The sequence below is a fragment of the Bos taurus genome, chromosome 19 (genome assembly GCF_002263795.3).
Source record: "Bos taurus isolate L1 Dominette 01449 registration number 42190680 breed Hereford chromosome 19, ARS-UCD2.0, whole genome shotgun sequence".
In the NCBI taxonomy this organism is placed as follows: Eukaryota; Metazoa; Chordata; class Mammalia; order Artiodactyla; family Bovidae; genus Bos; species Bos taurus.
This window is the reverse complement of record NC_037346.1, coordinates 35,444,808-35,464,468: the sequence shown is the minus strand read 5'-3', so window position 1 is coordinate 35,464,468 and position 19,661 is coordinate 35,444,808. Positions and strand designations below refer to the sequence as shown.

At 41.7% G+C, this 19,661-nt stretch overlaps 1 protein-coding gene across 1 annotated transcript in view; it reads left to right on the top strand.

Moving 5' to 3' along the window:
- The window catches only part of UTP18 (UTP18 small subunit processome component), a 58,372-nt gene extending 47,888 nt beyond the window's left edge, over positions 1 to 10,484 (top strand). The window contains exons 11-14 of the mRNA NM_001098879.1: positions 2,772 to 2,946; positions 7,731 to 7,873; positions 9,036 to 9,074; positions 10,333 to 10,484. Of these exons, the coding sequence (NP_001092349.1) occupies positions 2,772 to 2,946; positions 7,731 to 7,873; positions 9,036 to 9,060 (343 nt within the window). The 3' untranslated portion in view covers positions 9,061 to 9,074; positions 10,333 to 10,484. The remainder of the gene's footprint in view (positions 1 to 2,771; positions 2,947 to 7,730; positions 7,874 to 9,035; positions 9,075 to 10,332) is intronic.
- The last annotated feature ends 9,177 nt before the right edge of the window (positions 10,485 to 19,661 follow it).

Here is a 19,661-nt window from a genome sequence, read left to right as displayed (position 1 = left end):
AGAACACTGACGAAATCACAGATAACACAAATAATGGAGAAATATACCATGTTCATGGATCGGAAGAATCAATATAGTGAAAATGAGTATACTATCCAAAGCCATCTGTCAATTCAGTACAATCTCTATCAAGCTACCAATGCTATTTTTCACAGAACTAGAACAAATAATTTCACAATTTGTATGGAAATACAAAAAACCTTGAATAGCCAAAGCAATCTTGAGAAAGAAGAAAGGAACTGGAGGAATCAACCTGCCTGACTTGTTTATACTACAAAGCTTCAGTCATCGAGACAGTATGGTACTGGCACAAAGACAGAAATATAGATCAATGGAACAAAATAGAAAGCCCAGAGATAAATCCATGCACCTGTGGACACCTTATCTTTGACAGAGGAGGCAAGAATATACAATTGGGGCAAAGAGAGCCTCTTCAGTAAATGGTTCTGGGAAAATTGGACAGCTACACGTAAAAGAATAAAATTAGAACACTTCCTAACACCATACACAAAAATAAAGTAAAAATGGATTAGGGATCTAAATTTAAGACCAGAAACTATAAAACTGCTAGAGGAAAACATAGGCAAAACACTTTCTGACGTAAATCACAGCAGGATCCTCTATGACCCACCTCCCAGAGTAAAGGAAGTAAAAGCAAAAATAAACAAATGGGACCTAATTAAATTTAAAAGCTTTTGCACAGTGAAAGAAACTATAAGCAAGGTGAAAAGACAGCCTTCAGAGTAGGAGAAAATATAAGCAAACGAAGCAACTGACAAAGAATCTCAAAAATATACAAACAGCTCATGCAGCTCAATACCACAAAAATAAACGACCTAATCAAGAAATGGACCAAAGAATTAAACAGACATTTCTCCAGAGAAGACATACAGATGGCTAACAAACACGTGAAAAAATGCTGAACATCACTTATTGGAGAAATGCAAATCAAAACCACAATGAGGTTACCATCTCATGCCGGTCAGAATGGCTGCTATCAAAAAGTCTACAAACAATAAATGCTGGAAAGGGTGTGGAGAAAAGGGAACCCTGTTACATTGTTGGTGGGAATGCAAAGTAGTGCAACCACTATGGAGAACAGTGTGAAGATTCCTTACAAAATTGAAAATAGAATTGCCATTCAGTTCAGTTCAATCACTCAGTCGTGTCCAACTCTGCAACCCAATAGACTGCAGCACACCAGGCCTCCCTGTCCATCACCAACTCCCAGAGTTTACCCAAACTCATGTCCACTGAGTCAGTGATACCATCCGACCATCTCATCCTCTGACATCCCCTTCTCCTCCTGCCTTCAATCTTTCCCAGCATCAGGGTCTTTTCAGATGAGTCAGCTCTCCACATCAGGTGGCCAAAGTATTGGAATTTCTGCTTCAGCATCAGTCCTTCCAATGAACACTCAGGACTGATCTCCTTTGGGGTGGACTGGTTGGATCTCCTTGCAGGCCAAGGGACTCTCAAGAGTCTTCTCCAACACCACAGTTCAAAAGCATCAATTCTTCAGCGCTCAGCCTTCTTCACAGTCCAACTCTCACATCCATACATGACCACTGGAAAAACCATTTTAGTGGGACACAAATGTTCAGTCCACAGCAAGATTTTCTAAAGCCAGGATATATATTGTTTCTCCTGAGTGGTTAATAAGGACTACATAAGAGTTAGCTGTACTTAAATTAAGGGCTTTTTAATTAATGTATATGAAATATACATCAGAAACTAAATATAAGTAGTTTGAAGACTTTAAAACACTGAATCTAACATACTATTTGTGAGTTGGCTGTAATTTCAAACTGTGGAGTCGTGTGTGTGAACTAAATTTGTCTTGTTTATGCATTGTGCCTGTTTCACTGTAGGCAATAAGTATTAAGTGAATCAGTGAGAATGTTGAGTGTAGGAATTAGAACACTTAATGTGTCGCCTTTGTTAGTTTGAGTATTAATTTCTTGCAACTTTCAGGTTTATATTGCATTTGCTAATTAAGTATCTGTGAATGACAACTACCTTATTCTTATTCCTTATAAATGATGCCTGTAACATTAGGTGGTCTGAAGATTGAGGTCAAAAGTGTTTACTGAAACCTGTCTGTGAATGATTCTGTTAGTCATTAAGATTTACATTATGTGAATATTGGGTATAGTTCATTGTTGGTAAGTATTTCAGTAAACTTGGAGTGGATGATCGCTTCCATTAACTATTGACTGTGGTATTCTTATAGACCAAAAAACTAAGGTACTTGCTATTACAGCTGTTGTGCAGCACTGTTTTGGATGTTCTCATAAATAGAATAGAATAAAAAAAGAAAGGAGGAGATCTAAACAGGGGGAAGATGGTGCTCATTCGCATATTAGAATGTTCGGTTGTCCATACATGGCATGAGAGTGGCCCTCGTAGCCTCTTTTGTTTGTCTTTGCATCCCAGGCACTTAAACAGTGCCTGTCGTAGTGTTGAAATTCAGTAAATATTTATTGAAGGAATGAATAATGAAGATTCTGCGCTTGCTTGGATTTTCTAGCTACACTAGTAATTTAAAAGCTCCCAGCATTAACAAGATTTCAGTAAGACTACAGTAAAACTGATAGACTCTGATTTTTGCCTTGGGATGAACACTCCAGCCCATAGTCCCTGTGTAACATGATACAGTTCCTATAAATATTAGTTTTCTGGGGGTGGGGTGTTATATCTTAATTCACTTGGATTGTGAAAATCCTGTTGCTTCTTTTTAATCTTTAATTCATTCATTTTTCTCTTTGCAGTTCTAATTGTGGAGTGGTAAACATATACAATCAAGATTCTTGTCTCCAAGAAACGAACCCAAAGCCAATAAAAGCGATAATGAACTTGGTTACAGGTGTTACTTCTCTGACCTTCAATCCTACTACAGAAATCTTGGCAATTGCTTCAGCAAACATGAAAGAAGCAGTCAGACTGGTAATGTGTCTTTACCCTTTCCTTTTAGCATTGATGATTTTAAAATTTTAAGTTGAAAACATGGAAAGATAATAAGGAAAGAGTTGAATTATTTTAAAAAGAGTAGCCTCTTTTGTTGTAAAAACTGCTAGTATTGTAGCTTTTGGGTGTAATTATAGAAATGATACACAGTAGCCACCAAATTTGTATTATTTCACTTCTTTTGGGAAAACTGTGCTGTCCTTTCCTAACATTTCTTAAGAGGTGGTCTTCATTTTCAGAAGTTACTTTTGGTATATACATGAAGGAATATGTAAGCAAATATTTCATCCCTCTGTAGTTTTCTTAATTTACCTTTATAAGACCTGGTGTCATAATAGAGTGGAGGCAGTTCTTAAATTCTGAAAATAAATTGAGCTTGGACATTAACCATGTAAAAAGATTGCAGTTTAAATAGCTGGATAGTACTTGTGAAGATAGCTCTGTGCCAGGGGTTCCCAGGAACTCCCCCAGGTTTGATGAGTGCTGAGCATTCAGTCGCTCAGTTCTGTCCGACTCTTTGCAATCCCATGGGCTGAAGGCCACCAGGCTCCTCTGTCCATTGAATTTTCCAGGCAGGCATACTGGAGTGGGTTGCCGTTTCCTACTCCAGGGGATCTTCCCAACCCAGGGATCAAACCTGCATTGCTTGTTTCTCCTGCATTGGAAGGTGGATTCTTTTACCATGGCACCACATGGAATAGAATGGTAAATACACGGACTCAAGGACTCAGAATATGATCATACTCATGGCTAAGAATTATTACAGAGAAAAGGTACAAAGGATAAGGAAAAAGTATATGGGCTAAAGCCTGGAGGAAACCAGGCACAGGCATCAGAAGTCCTCTCTTAAGGCAGATCACATAGGACATGTTTAATTCTTGAGTAACAAGTTGTGACAACATGTGTTAAATATTTTTTACCAGAGAAGCTCATCATAGACTCAGTGCCCAAGGTTTTTATTGGGGGTTGATCAGGTAGGTACCCTCTACCTAGGAGGTACCCAAAGTAAAGGTTCCCAGAAGTAAAGTCAAGTGTTCAACATAAACCACATTAGAGATCCTCTGGAGTACGAAATGACAACCCACTCCAGTATTCTTGCCTGGAAAATTCCATGGACAGAGGATCCTGGTGGGCATAGTCCATGGATTCACACAGAGTTGGACATAACTGAGGCAACTGAGCACGGACTCATGAGCCATCCTTATCATTTAGGAAAAGTGTCCCATCTGTGTAGGGACCTATTTGCCAGTCAAATTCCCAGACAGCATCTAAGGGCCACTTGTAAGCAGGGCTTTCTAAGGATAACAGCCTCAGGCCAGTGTTGCTCTTTTTTTTTTTTTTGGCCCAGCATCAGAGCTCAGCTTAAATGTCACTCCACCTCGTGAAGTTTCCTGCGCTTCAGGCAGAATCAGTTTCTTGCTATAAGCCGGGTATACAGATGCCCAGGTATACATAGAACCTTGAAAAGCAGCATTGCAGTGTGCTATTTTTATGTGTGTACTACCAGATTGTAAACACGTTACAGAGATTCTTATTTTTATCTTACTTATACTCAGCAAATAAACCTTGCATACTTCATCAGCTTTAATAGTGTATAGTTTACAAAGATAAAGAATTTTACAAAAAATTTTGAGCCAAGTGATAGTCCTCAGAGGATTAGCTTACCCAAAGTCAGCGGCTACTAAAGGCCGGTGAACTGTGATGCTAGATTCCGTATTCTTTCTAGCTTTTAGTTTTCTAACTAAATTTTTCAGAGCCCTAGAATGTGTACAGGACTTCAGATGGCAAGTAGGAGGCTAAGCTCCTCCCTGTATTATATAGAGCAGCTTTAGTATTACTTGTGATATATATATTGGCATTCTGCATTAAGATTTTCTTTGAGGGAAGAAAGAGTTCTGCTGGAAAAGTGTGGAAAATATATCATTGGGTTTTATTGCCTCTGTTGAATGAATCATTTGATAAATGGGAGGGTTCTAATTCAAGTCAGCTTTAAAATAGCATAAATCAATCTTTTATCATTTTAATGATAGTAAATTGTGTTAGAAAACCATGGGATCTATTTTTCTTGACATAATATGTTCTGAAAAACGCCTTATAGTTCTGTCTAGTTTGCTTTAGTGATCATGGCAGCATTTATGTTTTTTATTGTAGTAAAATCACATAAGGAATTCATTAATGTCAGCCACCTCCCATTTTTTAAATGGTAGTCAGCTATAATATCAAGCAGCTTCCCTGATGGCTTAGATAGTAAAGAGTCTGCCTGCAATGCAGGAGACTCAGGTTCAATCCCTGGGTCAGGAAAATCCCCTGGAGAAGGGAATGTCTACACACTCCAGTATTCTTGCCTGGAGAATTCCATGGACAAAGGAGCCTGGCGGGCTGCAATACATGGAGTTGCAGAGTCAGAGATGACAGTGACTGACACTTTCTAACAACTTTCAACCATAATGACTAATGGAAATAAACCAGGTATAATGCCTCTGTGAAACAGTGTCGGTGTTATTAGATGCAGTCTCCTATAATGAACCAAACAGTTCTGTTATTTCAGCAGTGAATATAAGTCTAAGTTATAGCACCATTGAGAGACTCAGAAGTTAAATTGTTACTACATCTTCAATCTTGGATGTTGTAGGAGTTGTGGGACTCCTTAATTATTAAGGATGAGAGAGCTTTGACTGAATTTTGATAACTGGACCCTTAAATGTAATACAGAAATTATGTTGGAGATAAAGGGAACTTTATGAATTAAAGAAGTTGTGTTTTTATGGGACTTCTTATTAGTTCAATTAACAGCTTTTAATACAAGGGTCATAAAGAGAGATGAGAGAACAGCTGAGATCTAACCAGGAGGGGGTCGTTGGTCTGAGGGAAGATGTACTAATACAGTGTAATCTCTGGGGAACTTTTTTTTCAATACTTATTTGTCTGGCTGCACTGGGTCTTAGTTGCAGCTCAGGGGATCTTTGATCTTCATTGTGGCATGCAAGATCTTTTAGTTGTGGCACATGGGATCTAGTCCCTTGTCCAGGGATCGAACCCAGGCCCCCTGTATTTGGAGCAAGGAGTCTTAGCCACTGGACCACTAGGCACTCCCTAAACTGGGGCTCTTGCAAGTAGATAGCTGAGTCTTTTAGGAAGGCATAAACCTGGTTTTTCCTCCTTGATATTCAAGTCAGTAGAGGAGATAAAATTTAAAATTGTTGATAAATTGGTATTTATCCTCCATCAGAGTAAGTCAGCTTGTTGTGTGAAGCTCTGGCCACTATGTATGTTTGTGTAGGTTATTTGTTGCACAGGGTACATTTAAAGGGACTCCATTTACATCATAAACTTTGTATTTACTGCAGTATTTCTGATAATTTTGGTAATAGAGTTCTGTTTATTTAGCTAGACAAATACACAAAAGGTAAAGTTGAACTTTAAAAAATTGCTTTGTGTCTTATACTCCAATTTTTGTCAGTGTCTTTGCTTTATTGTGTCAAAGAGCACTTCTCATTAGCCTTTGCATTGATGACAGGCTGTGCAAGCAAAATCTGCTTCCCGGAGAAGGAGAATAATTGAAAATGGTCTGGAGAGTCACTGTAAACTTTACTTTCTTGACTTAATGGTCAGTAGGCATTTATCAGGGTAGTAGGGCCTAGTGACTGAATGAAACCTGTGTAATAGACAGATGTATCTAACAGTTTTACCTGGTACTTGTCTGTGAAAGTCCCCTTGATTGGCTGGGGACTTACCTCAAAGTGAAGGATGATGGACTGCCATGATTAATAGCTGAATGAGAATTCTGTGAGTATGAAGGTGCTGTTTCTTGGAAGAGCTAGAGAATGTGCAAGAGCCTTCCTAGTCTGCTTAAGGTAATGGCTTCCTTGCTTGGATTTTATTTATCCACAAATTGGATGAGGACTTGTCTTGCCTAGCTTGGATTTGGGCTCATTTCCCCCCTGAGCAGACTTTTCTGGAGAAAGAGACCTGGCCTTGAGGTGAGCTTTGGACTGTTTCTCAGTCAGAACACAGTTTCCCTTGAACCAGGTTTTCATGGTTTAGCCTCTCCTTGAGGAGAGATTTTCAGCACCACATTGTTGAGAAATAAAAGTGCAAGTAGGGAATTGTATGATACTGGAAATTTGGTATGATTTTGTCTTGGCTTCAGGCTCTTCATAATGTTCTGTTCCTTGTAATCAGATTTTAGTATTCTTTGCTGTAGTTATCATGTTAGAACATAAATGGGTTCTACTACTGACTTTTCGGGCTTCCCTGGTAGCTCAGTCAGTAATGAAACTGCCTGCAGTGCAGGAGACCCGGGTTCAGTTCCTGGGTCAGGAAGATCCCCTGGAGAAGGAAATGGCAACCCACTTGAGTAGTCTTGCCTGGAGAACCCCATGGACAGAGGAGCCTGGCAAGCTACAATCCATGGGGTTGCAAGAGTCAGACACGGCTTAATGAGCAAACCAGCACTGCTGACTTTTCACTTTGTTCATTCACTTATTTGTTTACCCTCCTAGGCACCATGCTAGATGCTGCAGTTTATTAATAATGAAGCATCAAGAAAGCACTTTTTTCTCTTCGTCCCTTTCTTCTCAGTTAATAGCATATTGAAAATCAAATTTTAATTTTGGAACACTTTGCTGTATTAAGGGAACTATACTTGATGTGTGTTACAATCAAAACGAACTTTTGTTCTAGCAAAATGATAGAATGAAGTCTAAAATTTAAGATGAGCTCCAAGTTGTTTTAGTTTAAAAGCTTTTTATTGTTTCCTGCAGGTCCACCTTCCTTCCTTTACAGTATTTTCAAACTTCCCAGTTGTTAAAAAGAAGAATATTTCTCTCATTCATACCATGGATTTTTCTCCCAGAAGTGGGTATTTTGCCTTGGGGAATGAAAAGGGGAAGGCCCTGATGTATAGGTAGGTGTTATTATCCTCACATCTAACAAAATGTACATTTTTCTACCATAAACTGTCACTAGCAAAAAATTTACTTGGAGTTTTTGGAGAAGGGGGGTGATGCAGTGTTTTGAAAATGTCAAATTGAGGAAAAATTACCCCTTTAATAATACTGCCACTTTTGGTGCCTTACGTTTTTAGATTAGCCTCTGTCGCCTTGACAATGCTCTCTTTATTCCACTAGATTTAAGTGATATTTTTCACAGAGGTATTTATTTCTTTTCCTGCAGCTGTAAGCTGTAAATATGGATATTAACTACAAAGATACCAAAAGTTTATGCTCTGTCCAGGTTCTTTTCTGCACTCCGTTCACTTGGCTATAAAGCAAAAACAAATAAAATCTAATTACATTGTTTCTAGAAGAATATGCTGGTGACAAGGTGACTCTTGGGGGCTGGAACTGACTTTAAGTCGTAGCCCCTTTTCCTTGCTCCCATGTTCTGGGAATGAATGTTGTATAGAACCCTGTGTTCATGTTTGTATGCTTCAGGGAAAGCCTGCTTTCAAAGAAGCTGAAATCTGGGGTGAAGAAGAGGAGGCGTGCAAATTGGTTTTGAGGAGATAGTTGTGAGAAGAGAATGTAGCAAACAATAACATGCTTACTTTGAAAGAAAATTGGGTGGATGGTGCTGGGAAAATTGGTAACTTCATCATTCTCACCACGGGTCATTTTTGGAGTGATTTTTCGGTTTGGATTTTATAAAAGGATGCAGATATTTACTGTGCTTCAAAATTCTCTTCCGAAGCTGTAATTTATTATGATAACGGATTTTTTTCTTTTCTTAAGCCCCTAAGCCTGTTAGAATTTTCACCAGAGCATTGATCTCTCGTGAGACTGCTCCTAGCATGTGGTTTGCAGTGACAGCATTTCTGCTGGAAGTGGCTGATTAGGTATTTCACGGATTCTGCTTTAATGCTTTGGAGCAAGCTGATGGCTTGTATCTAAAATCTGAGGTATTAGCATTAGGATTCTTCAGAATATCAACTTGAGGAGTCTTAATGTAGTTGTCTAGTGAGAGTGATTGTGGCTGCATTTCCACACCTAAAGTCTTCCTCAGTGCCATACTGTGATACCCAGGGTAATCAAAAATTGTTTTGATGATTTGTCTTTTACTTTTTTCAGGTTGCATCATTACTCAGACTTTTAAAAAGATTATTCAAAGTAAGAAAAGCTTTTTTTTTTCATTCTACAAAGTTTTAAGGTTATACCCATTGCTGTCAGTTGGCAGAGGGACCATATTAGCTGATCTTTGTTTCTTTGCCTCTGAGTTGCTGTATCTTCAGTTAAGGGAGTGGGAAGGACATAGATCAGGAAGTTGGACTTGAACTTTTCCTTGGGAATTTCTTCTCCCAAATCACAACAATCTGGCTCTGTTCTTCTGAGGGAAGATTTTTAATACTATGTCCATAAATAGTCATCAAAATTATAATCACTGAGTATATAATCTGCAAAGCAGAAGAGACTTAACTGAGAGAGGTAAGTATCTTCATATATAATTACAGTTTCCATAAGCTCAAGCCCTTTTATTTGTATGTTTCTTGAGAGTTTATAAGTAGCTTGCCTTATAGCTAGTGAATGGTTGGCCATTAGTTTTGCTGCCACATGTAATATATATATTTGGCACATGCATGTGTGTGTATATATATATATATATATATTTATGTACACACACCATATATATATGGTATACACGAAAAAGAAATACATATACATGTGTTGTATATATTCTTTTTCTTCCAGTTTTATTGAGATATAATTGGCATATAGCACTGTGTAAGTTTCAGGTGTATGCATAATGATTTGACATACATATATCATGAAATGATTACTACAATAACTTTAATGAGCATCCATCATCTCATAGATATGAAATGAAAGAAATAAATAAAAACTCCTTTCCTTGTGGTGAGAAGTCCTAGGATTTTCTCTCTTAACAACTTTCGTATATAATGTATGGCAGTGTTCGTTGTATTTATCATATTGTATATCACATCCCTGGTATATATTTATCTTGTAACTCCAAATTTGTACTTTTTGACTTCAAGATATAAGGTTTTTGCCTTCCTCCAATTGCTGCTTGATATTTAAAACAGTAGGACATTATTTTCTTCCCATGGCTTGATTTTCACCTGAGGTATGGTGGTCATTCTGACATTGAACTTTGCAGTTGACCTGTTCGTCACAGTTGAGTAATTTGATCTTCTCTGAGATTCATAGATGTTGAGGAGAAACTCTGGAAGTGCATATAGACTTAATTAGGGGAAAGAATTTTTGAAGGTAGCAGAATTTTGAGCAGAACACTAACCAGGAGGAGAACACAGTCCAGCTATCTTGCCTCTTCAGAAACACTGCCAGTGCATGTTTGTTGATGACCAGTGGCTATAAATCAAGTATATCATTTCTTCTGTTCTTTCCTTAGATCCAGTTGGGCCACAGGAAAAACCCATCCTGAAATCTTAAGAGACTTTCCAGAATGTGTGATAATATATAGATAATGATATATTGAGTCAGATGTGCTTTTTTTTGTTACTAGGAATGTTTTAATAAACTCAGAGTAACTTTTGTTTGAAACTAAGTATATGTGGTTCTTCCTTCTCTACCTGCCTACACACACACACACACACACACACACACACACACACGCTAATTTGGGTGCATTTCTTTTAAGACTGAACCTGAGACATTGAACACACCTGTCTGTAGCCAAAAATAACATAGGTAGATAGTCTTGTATTTCACAGTTAACCCTGATTAGTATTTCTCCCTTTCCCAGGATCAGTCAGTTCAGTTCAGTCACTCAGTCGTGTCCGACTCTTTGCAACCCCATGGACTGCAGCATGCTAGGCTTCCCTATCCTTTACCAACTCCTGTAGCTTGCTCAAACTCATGTCCATTGAGTTGGTGATGCCATTAAACCGTCTCATCCTCTGTTGTCCCGTTCTCCACCTGCCTTCAGTCTTTCCCAGTATCAGGGTCTTTTCCAATGAATGAGGCAGTTCTTCGCATCAAGTGGCCAGAGTATTGAAGTTTCAGCTTCAGCATCAGTCCTTCCAATGAATATTTAGGACTGATTTCCATTAGGATTGACTGGTTTGATCTCCTTGCAGTCCAAGGGACTCTCAGAGAGTCTTCTCCAACACCATAGTTGAAAAGCATCAATTCTTTGGGACTCAGCTTTTTTTATAGTCCAACTCGCACATCCATACATGACTACTGGAAAAACCATAGCTTTGACTAGATGGATCTTCCTTTGCAAAGTACATCAGAAACAGTTAAAGTAGATTAGGACTCAAAAGGCAAAAGAGAAAGAAAACTTTTATTTCACTGCAGCACTTATGAGCACTTCATATTCACAAGGATTGCTGGGCTTTAAATGATATTGGCACTTTATGGGTAACTAATTGAAAATAATTAAAAACTGAGCAGAATGTGAAGAAGAAAATTTCCACGATCAGTTCCACACACACTAGTTAAAATCAAAGCCCGTGAAAATGTGCTGCACATCACAAATTGTTAGAGACATGCAAATCAAAACCACAATGAGGGAACACTCTGCGCCTGTTTGAAAGACCATCCTCAGTCTACAAAGGGAAATGGGAGAAGACATGGAGGAAAGCAACACTTGAAGTACTGATGACAGGTAAATGCTAAGAATCACTGTTGACTATGGAACTGCCTTTTTTAAGTAAGACAAACATTGATTCCAGTCCAGGTCTTTGGAAGACTTAAAACATGTCCTGCTCAGTGTTCCTTCATCAGCAGCACCAACAAGGGAAGAAGGTGACTGAACAGCAGCTCCTCCCAAAGCCAACAGACAGCCTCTGGTGAGGGACCCGTCAGTTAAGTCTCTTCCTCGTCAGGTGGTTAACAAGGCTCCTCCCTTGTGGCAAAGGGCTCTTTAATTCTAAATTCATTTTGCACAAAGAGGAGAGCATCGGACATAAACTATAAATCATGTATCTTTATTTTTAAATGTTAAAAAGCAGAAGATAAAAGCAGTAAAAAAAATTATACTTTAAATAAATTACAAATTAATCAACTATATAATCTGACTTAAAAGAGGAGGAGGATGTAAACAAATTACTGTAAGTGAGCAGCCCTTGACTGTGTGGGTACCACCCAAGAGCTCCAGCCGACTCCACCGCTAGACTCAGCAGCAGATACCATCCAGGAGGACCCAAAGCTGCTCTTTTGATCACAGCAGGAGGAGCCTTCTTTGTCACCAGGGCAGAGAGAACCGAAGTCTGTGCCTTCAGACACATCTGCCAGGCTCCAAGCAGAAGGCTCAGCCTGAGTTGTGTTCTTCATGTTGTTCTCCTGCAGGTTAATGGTAGTGAGGTGAAGGAAGCACCTAGAACTTGGGCACCTCCCCTTTCTGAGGTTGTTTTGTTAGGGGAAGCACACTGACTGAAACTGCCCACCCTGGCCAGGCAACATAGTAACCATTTGCGTGAGCATGTTTTAGGACAGGAGGTCCTCCTAAGGAACAGGAACTAATAAGCCTCCACCAACCAGAAGAGTTCAGGAAGGGTCAAAAGGAGACACCACAAGTCCAACCACTCCCAGAATCCTCCTCTCTGGTATCCATCTTGGCTGAACAAGGTGCACACCACTAGGAAGAACTCTGAGTCAGAATGATTGGCTAAAGACAACCCAGAAACTAATCCAATCACCATAAAACCCAAGACTGCAAGCCATGTGACAGCTGTTCTCCTGGGTTCCCTTACCCTACTGCTCTCCACCCGGGTGCCCTTTCCCAGTAAAATCTCTTGCTTTGTCAGCACATGTGTCTCCTCAGACAATTCATTTCCAAGTGTTAAGACAAGAGGCCAGTTTCGGGCCCTGGAAGGGGTCCCCTTTCCTGCAACAATTTTATTTTCTTCTCCTCTAAGTGATTTGAATCAAAGGAGAAAGGGCGTATTTCCACAGTTCTTCTCACCGGGATTTGGGGCTTAAAAGGTACCCCGTCATGGGCTCTTATCACTCCTGGCTGCTCCTCATCCTCTTGGAGGGTTTTGGATTCTCTTCTTCTGAACAAAGGCAGGAGTCCAGGGGACAGTAAGTGGAGTTTCTTTTTGGGAACACCCACAACACCTAACAAGATACAATAAGGTTGGAGATCTCCTTCCAGTCCAAGGGACTCTCAAGAGTCTTCTCCAACACCACAGTTCAAAAGCATCAATTCTTCAGCGCTCAGCTTTCTTCACAGTCCAACTCTCACATCCATACATGACCACTGGAAAAACCATAGCCTTGACTAGATGAACCTTTGTTAACAAAGTAATGTCTCTGCTTTTGAATATGCTATCTAAGTTGGTCATAACTTTCCTTCCAAGGAGTAAGCGTCTTTTAATTTCATGGCTGCAATCACCATCGGCAGTGATTTTAGAGCACCAAAAAATAAAGTCTGACGCTGTTTCCACTGTTTACCCATCTATTTCCCATGAAGTGATGGGCCCAGGTACCATGGTCTTAGTTTTCTGAATGTTGAGCTTTAAGCCAACTTTTTCACTCTCTTTCATTTTAATCAAGAGGCTTTTTAGTTCCTCTTCACTTTCTGCCATAAGGGTGGTGTCATCTGCATATCTGAGGTTATTGATATTTCTGCTAACTATTAGAGAAATCCATATCAAAACTACAATGAGGTATCACCTCACACTGGTCAGAATGGCCATTGTCAAACACTCTACAAAGATCCAAGGCTGGAGAGGGTGCAGACAAATGAGAACCCTCCTCGGTTGATGCTGGAACATCAGTTGGGAACAGCCACTAAGGAAACAGTGTGCCTGCATGCTAAGTCACTTCAGTCATTTCTGACTTTCAACGCTGTGGACTGTAGCCCACCAGGCTCCTCTGTCCATGGGACTCTCCAAGCAAGAATACTGGAGTGGGTTGCCGTGCCGTCCTCCAGGCGATCTTCCCCACCCAGGGATCAAACCCATGTCTCTTATGTTTCCTGTGTTGGCAGGCAGGTTCTTTTCCATTTGCACCGCCTGGGAAGCCCATGGAGACAGTGTGGAGGTTCCTTAAACATTGAAAATGGGAATGAATTTACAGTAACTCCTGTTGACTTAAAAAACATTCACAACCTAAAAGATGAGAATTATGCTTTATTCAGCAGGAATTTTCGGGACTTCAAGCCCAGGTGAAGTCCATCTCAAATAAGACCTGCTTTGAGGAGGTGAGGGGAGGAGTCAGGTTACATACAATTTTGTAAGAAAGGGCAGGTAGTCTGAATATCAAAAGATTATTGTTAAGAAAACCAGATATCCCGAGTTAAGGAATTTAGTGCTTTTCTATGTATGGCAAGATGCACGAGTCAGGGCTCACTGAAATCATTCATTTCATATGCACCTCACCTGTCTGGGGCCAGTGTCCTGTTTTCACATCCTGAGTTTCCATTCCTCAGGTCTCACCTTAGTGGGTGACTGTAGTCTAATGGCTGCTAGAGAGCAGATATTCTTCTCATTCCTGAGTTCCCTGAGGGCTCACTGGCTCACAGTGGAGGGCTGCAATTGCTGATGACTATGACATCCTTGTTTACTGATACAACAGAAAATACTCCATTTCTCACTCCCTAACACCATACACAAAAATAAACTCCAAATAATTTACAGATCTCAATGTGAAGATGGACACTCTCAAACCCTTGAGGAAAATATAGACAGAAAGTGCTTTGCTGTAAATAGCAGCAAGTTCTTTTTGGATCCACATCTTAGAGTAATAGAAAATAAAAAGCCAAAGGGACATAATTAACCTTAGCAGCATTTTCACAGCAAACAAAACCCTAAATGAAAGAAAAAGACAACACTCAGGATAGGAAAAAAATATTTCAAACAAAGATCCCCACATAGAATTCATCTCCAAAACATCATCCAAACAGCTCATGCAGCTCAATATCAAAACAAAAATACCCAATAGGAAATGGGCCAAAGATCTCAATGGACATTTCAAGAAGGCATACACATGGCCACTAAGCACTTGAAAAGATGCTCAGCATCACTAATGGTTAGAGGAAGACAAACCAAAAAGTCCAGTGAACTATCACCTCACCCCAGTCAGAATGGCCATCTCAGAGAATCTCCAACAATACATGTTGTGGAGAGAAGGGAACTTCCCTGCATTCTTGATGGGAATGTAAATTGGTACACCCATTAGGCAAAGAGTATGAAGTTTCTTGTAAAAAACTAAACATAGACATACCATAGGATCCAGCAATCCCACACCTGGGTGTGGATACAGAGAAAACCAAAATCTGAAAAGACGCATGCAGCCCTATGATCACAACTGCACTAGGACCATAAACAGGACACAGCAGCAATCTAAGTGCAGAACACAGATGAATGGATAAAGAAGATGGGGTTCCTAGCCATAATATTATTCAGCCATCCAGTTCAGTCCAGTTGCTGAGCCGTGTCTGACTCTACGACCCCATGGACTGCAGCACACCAAGCCTCTCTGTCCATCATCAACTGCTGGAGTTTACCCAAACTCATGTCCATTGAGTCGGTGATGTCATCAAACCATCTCATCTTCTGTCATCTGCCGGAAGCCACCACGGGAAGTCCCACCCATGACAAAGCTCATGCGGAGAGGACCTGACAGGCAAAGGTGGATCAGGACTCGAAGGATTCCCTGGACCTGCTCAAGCATCTACCCCGAAACCAAAATCTGTCTACTGTTTATTATGCTTTTCACCAACTCTTCTGACATTAGTAGGGGGCTATCCCCGGCCACCTTTCTCTGAACAAAATCAATTTAGCCTCTAATTAATAAGTCTCCTGGGCTTGAAAGGAGTATTTCAATTCTAACCTCTCCGTTAACATTTTAGCTTGCTTGGCAGGTTTATCCACATCCTTATAACTAACACACATAATTGCTCACAACTCCCCAACCATGAAAGGCACAGGAAGCCTAAACATTCTAAAAGTCCTAATGAGTATAGAGCCCTTTGAGGGATGAAAAATTATTAGAATAGTACTGGTAAAGGGCTTCATTATTGGCCAATGCTTGCTGCCAAGTTCCCATATCCCTTATCCATTGTGCACCTGGGAGTGCATTAGTTAATGTAGTTGGAATATAAGAAAAACAAGTAGTAGCCTTGGTATTAACCACATCATACCTTTGAGCTAATAAGTTCTTTCTTTGTTGTGACCCACTGCACCTTTACTCCATGAGAATGTAACTTTATTTAGTACTTTCTGAGGCTGAGAAAAATAAAGAAAAAACACTTTAAGGGAAAACAAGTTTTCTGACTGATCAACCTTTATCAGAAAAAGAGTCATGAAATGTTAATAGGCCACAGGGCCAAACATAACATAAGACCTTTGTTTATGAAAAGGTGTAGAGAAAATGTCCTGGTTTCGATAAAGGTAAAATTGATGAAATGTTGAGCTGACTCTGTATCTTTTACTTTGAGAAATGTGTAACTCAGAGTATAAAAGTTCCTTTTAAAAATAAAGCTGCAGATCCCACTTCTGCAGAGCTCTGGTCTCTGTGTCTTTCTTTCTCTCTCTCTCTCTCTCTCTTTTTTTTTTTCAGGCTGACTCCTTGGAGCACAGAGGCTCTCTGAGTTCACTTTTTTGCCTGGGCTTCTAAGACCCGATCGGGAAGGCGTCCTGTGTCTTCACCCAGAGGAGAGGGTGTCCTGCATCTTCACCCACCGAGAGGGCACCTGTGGCCTCCGTGAACAGAGCAAGTCCCATGCCAGGGGCTTTATTGGCTTTCTGTGTAAACCAAGGAATATCAGCCTCCTTTTTCCTCTTTATTCTTTCTCCTTTATTCTCTTATCGTTCGACCCCGGGCCATCAGGTTCCAGTTCATTATAAAACCCGTATTATCTCTATCGCCGACGCCGTCCTTCCCTAGGGTACCCCTGGATCCTGCTGGGGCTGGACCCCAGCAGTCATCCCCTTCTCCTCCTGCCCTCAATCTTTCCCAGCATCAGGGTCTTTTCAAATGAGTCAACTCTTCGCATCAGGTGGCCAAAATATTGGAGTTTCAGCTTCAATATCAGTCCTTCCAATGAACACCCCAGACTCTCAAGAGTCTTCTCCAACACCACAGTTCAAAAGCATCAATTCTTTGGCACTCAGCTTTCTTTATAGTCCAACTCTCACAGCCATACATGACTACTGGAAAAACCATAGCCTTGACTAGATGGACCTTTATTGACCAAGTAATGTCTCTGCTTTTTAATATGCTGTCTGGGTTGGTCATAACTTTCCTTCCAAGGATTAAGCATCTTTTAATTTCATGGCTGCAATCACCATCTGCAGTGATTTTGGAGCCCCCCAAAATTAAGTCAGCCACTGTTTCCCCATCTATTTGCCATGAAGTGATGGGACAAGATGCCATGATCTTAGTTTTCTGAATGTTGAGCTTTAAGCCAACTTTTTCACTCTCCACTTTCACTTTCATCAAGAGGCTCTTTAGTTCCTCTTCACTTTCTGCCATAATGGTGGTGTCATCTGCATATCTGAGGTTATTGATATTTCTCCCAACAATCTTGATTCCAGCTTGTGCTTCACCAAGCCCAGCATTTCTCGTGAGGTACTCTGCATATAAGTTAGATAAGCAGGGTGATAATATACAGCCTTGATGTACTCCTTTTCCTATTTGGAACCAGTCTGTTGTTCCATGTCCAGTTCTAACTGTTGCTTCCTGACCTGCATATAGGTTTCTCAAGAGGCAGGTCAGGTGGTCTGGTATTCCCATCTCTTGAAGAATTTTCCAGAGTTTGTTGTGATCCATACAGTCAAAGGCTTTGGCATAGTCAATAAAGCAGAAATAGATGTTTTTGTGGAATTTTCTTGCTTTTTCAATGATCCAGCGGATGTTGGCAATTTGATCTCTGGTTCCTCTGCCTTTTCTAAAACGAGCTTGATTAAAAAGGATCAAATAATGACATGAACTCCTGTTGTTTTAAACCACCCAGCTTGTGGTCATTTGTTAGAAAAGCCACAGAACAGCCACACAAACCTTGCTCTGTAGGATCCTGGAAGTGTGGATCTCCCTAAAAGCAGATGGAGGCTGGATTATGGAACCCTTAGAGTCAGCACTGGACCCCCAGAAATGTTAAAGCAGTGGCTGGACCCCAGAATGTGGGGGGGTCAAGCCTGAAGCCCATCACTAGGGTACCAGCTGCACACACCTTCCCAGGTTCTTACACCTGTGCACGTGGTGTGGTAAGTGTCTCAGTCCTGACTGAGGGCATTTAATGTCACAATTCACACTCATTAAGAACCCACCAGTTACACAGATGGAAACCCAGTTAGGATACTTGCTGCACTGATGAGCAGTTCTGAAGATGGTCAGGAGTGGGGACTACATGCAGCCAGCAGCCCTTCCACCTCCTCCACCCACCACCTCCCAGGAGTATCCTCAGTGGGAAACTAGGGGACCACATGGAGGCATCTCTAAGTAAACCTTGGCTGAGCCCCAGGCTAGCTGCTCCTGAACCTCCTCCACCCTTCCCAGGTAAAACACCCGAATACCAGCAAAGACCTCACAGGCGGGAGGAGAGGGCTTGGAGCCACCCCAGCGACAGCATGCTTGCCGAGTTGGCTCATGTAGGCCAGGCAGGATGGTCCTGACCCAGGGGCTTTCCGTTTCCTTACCTGAGTTACCCCTCCTAACCTGCTCCCACTGCCTTTTCCCTTACTTCCTCACCCCCACCTGGGGAGATGGCCAACAGCAGGTATGGGTGACACACCTCTTCCTTACCTGGTCTAGGAAGACCTGATAACAAACAGCAATCCACAAGGTCCTCTCTCCAGCCCACCCACCCCACAAAGTATGGTGTAGAATACAGCTGCAGGCATTCTTACACCCGTTTCTACAGACCTCAAGCCAGGCACACCCAGGAAGGGCTGGTGGGCCAGGTCAGGTCAGCCAATCCTCCCCCATTAGGGGCTCACAGTTGCAGAAAATGGGCCTTGTTGTGCTTGCCAGGTGCTAGGAACAGGTGTGGCTCCTGAGGGTCAGGATGGACATGGGGCTGGAGCTCTGGATTGTTTTCTAATCATTTTATCTGGCCCACAAGTGGGAGGTAATTTCAAGAAGACCCTCTCCTAATGAGAAGAACCCAGGGATCAGGGAGAGGAGAGATGGTATGTGGAAACAGAGGCCCAGGGCCAAGATGCAGTGGAAGTCTCTGGAAGACTTGGTGGAGGGAGGCTGCATGTGAAGCCCAGGGTCACTGACCTGTCCAGGAGCAATTGTTAGTTTAGGTCCTGCTCTGAGGGGCTCAGGGTCAGACCGGCCAACAGGTGGGCTGGGGGTGCTCTGCAATGAGGGCTCTGTACATGGTTCCTGGGTGCTGAGCCCTGCGGGGTACCTGCCCAGGTGAGCCCCATACCCTTGGAGGAGCCTGCCCACCAGAACCCTGTGCTCTTGGGAGGATCGTGTGAACGAGTGCCCTCTCTGTGTAGCAGGCACAGAGTAGCTTAGTGATGCCCCCTTGGGCAGCGCTGGGATAAGATGAGAACCAGGACATGCAGTGGGGCCCCTGAGCCCACCCTGGGCCATCCAGAGTGAAGAGCTCAGTAGGTGGGTGCTGGCCACTGTGCTGTGTGTGGGAGGCCCTACAGGAACCTATTGTTTCTTATACCTGTTACTATGGAGGCCTCCCCAGGACAGAGCAGACAGCCCGCCCTGGGTGGTGAGAGCTCCTGGTGACCCGGCAGGGGACATGAGAGGGAAGGACCAGGCCAGAGAGGAGTGAGCACCCAGGCAGAGCCATGGGGC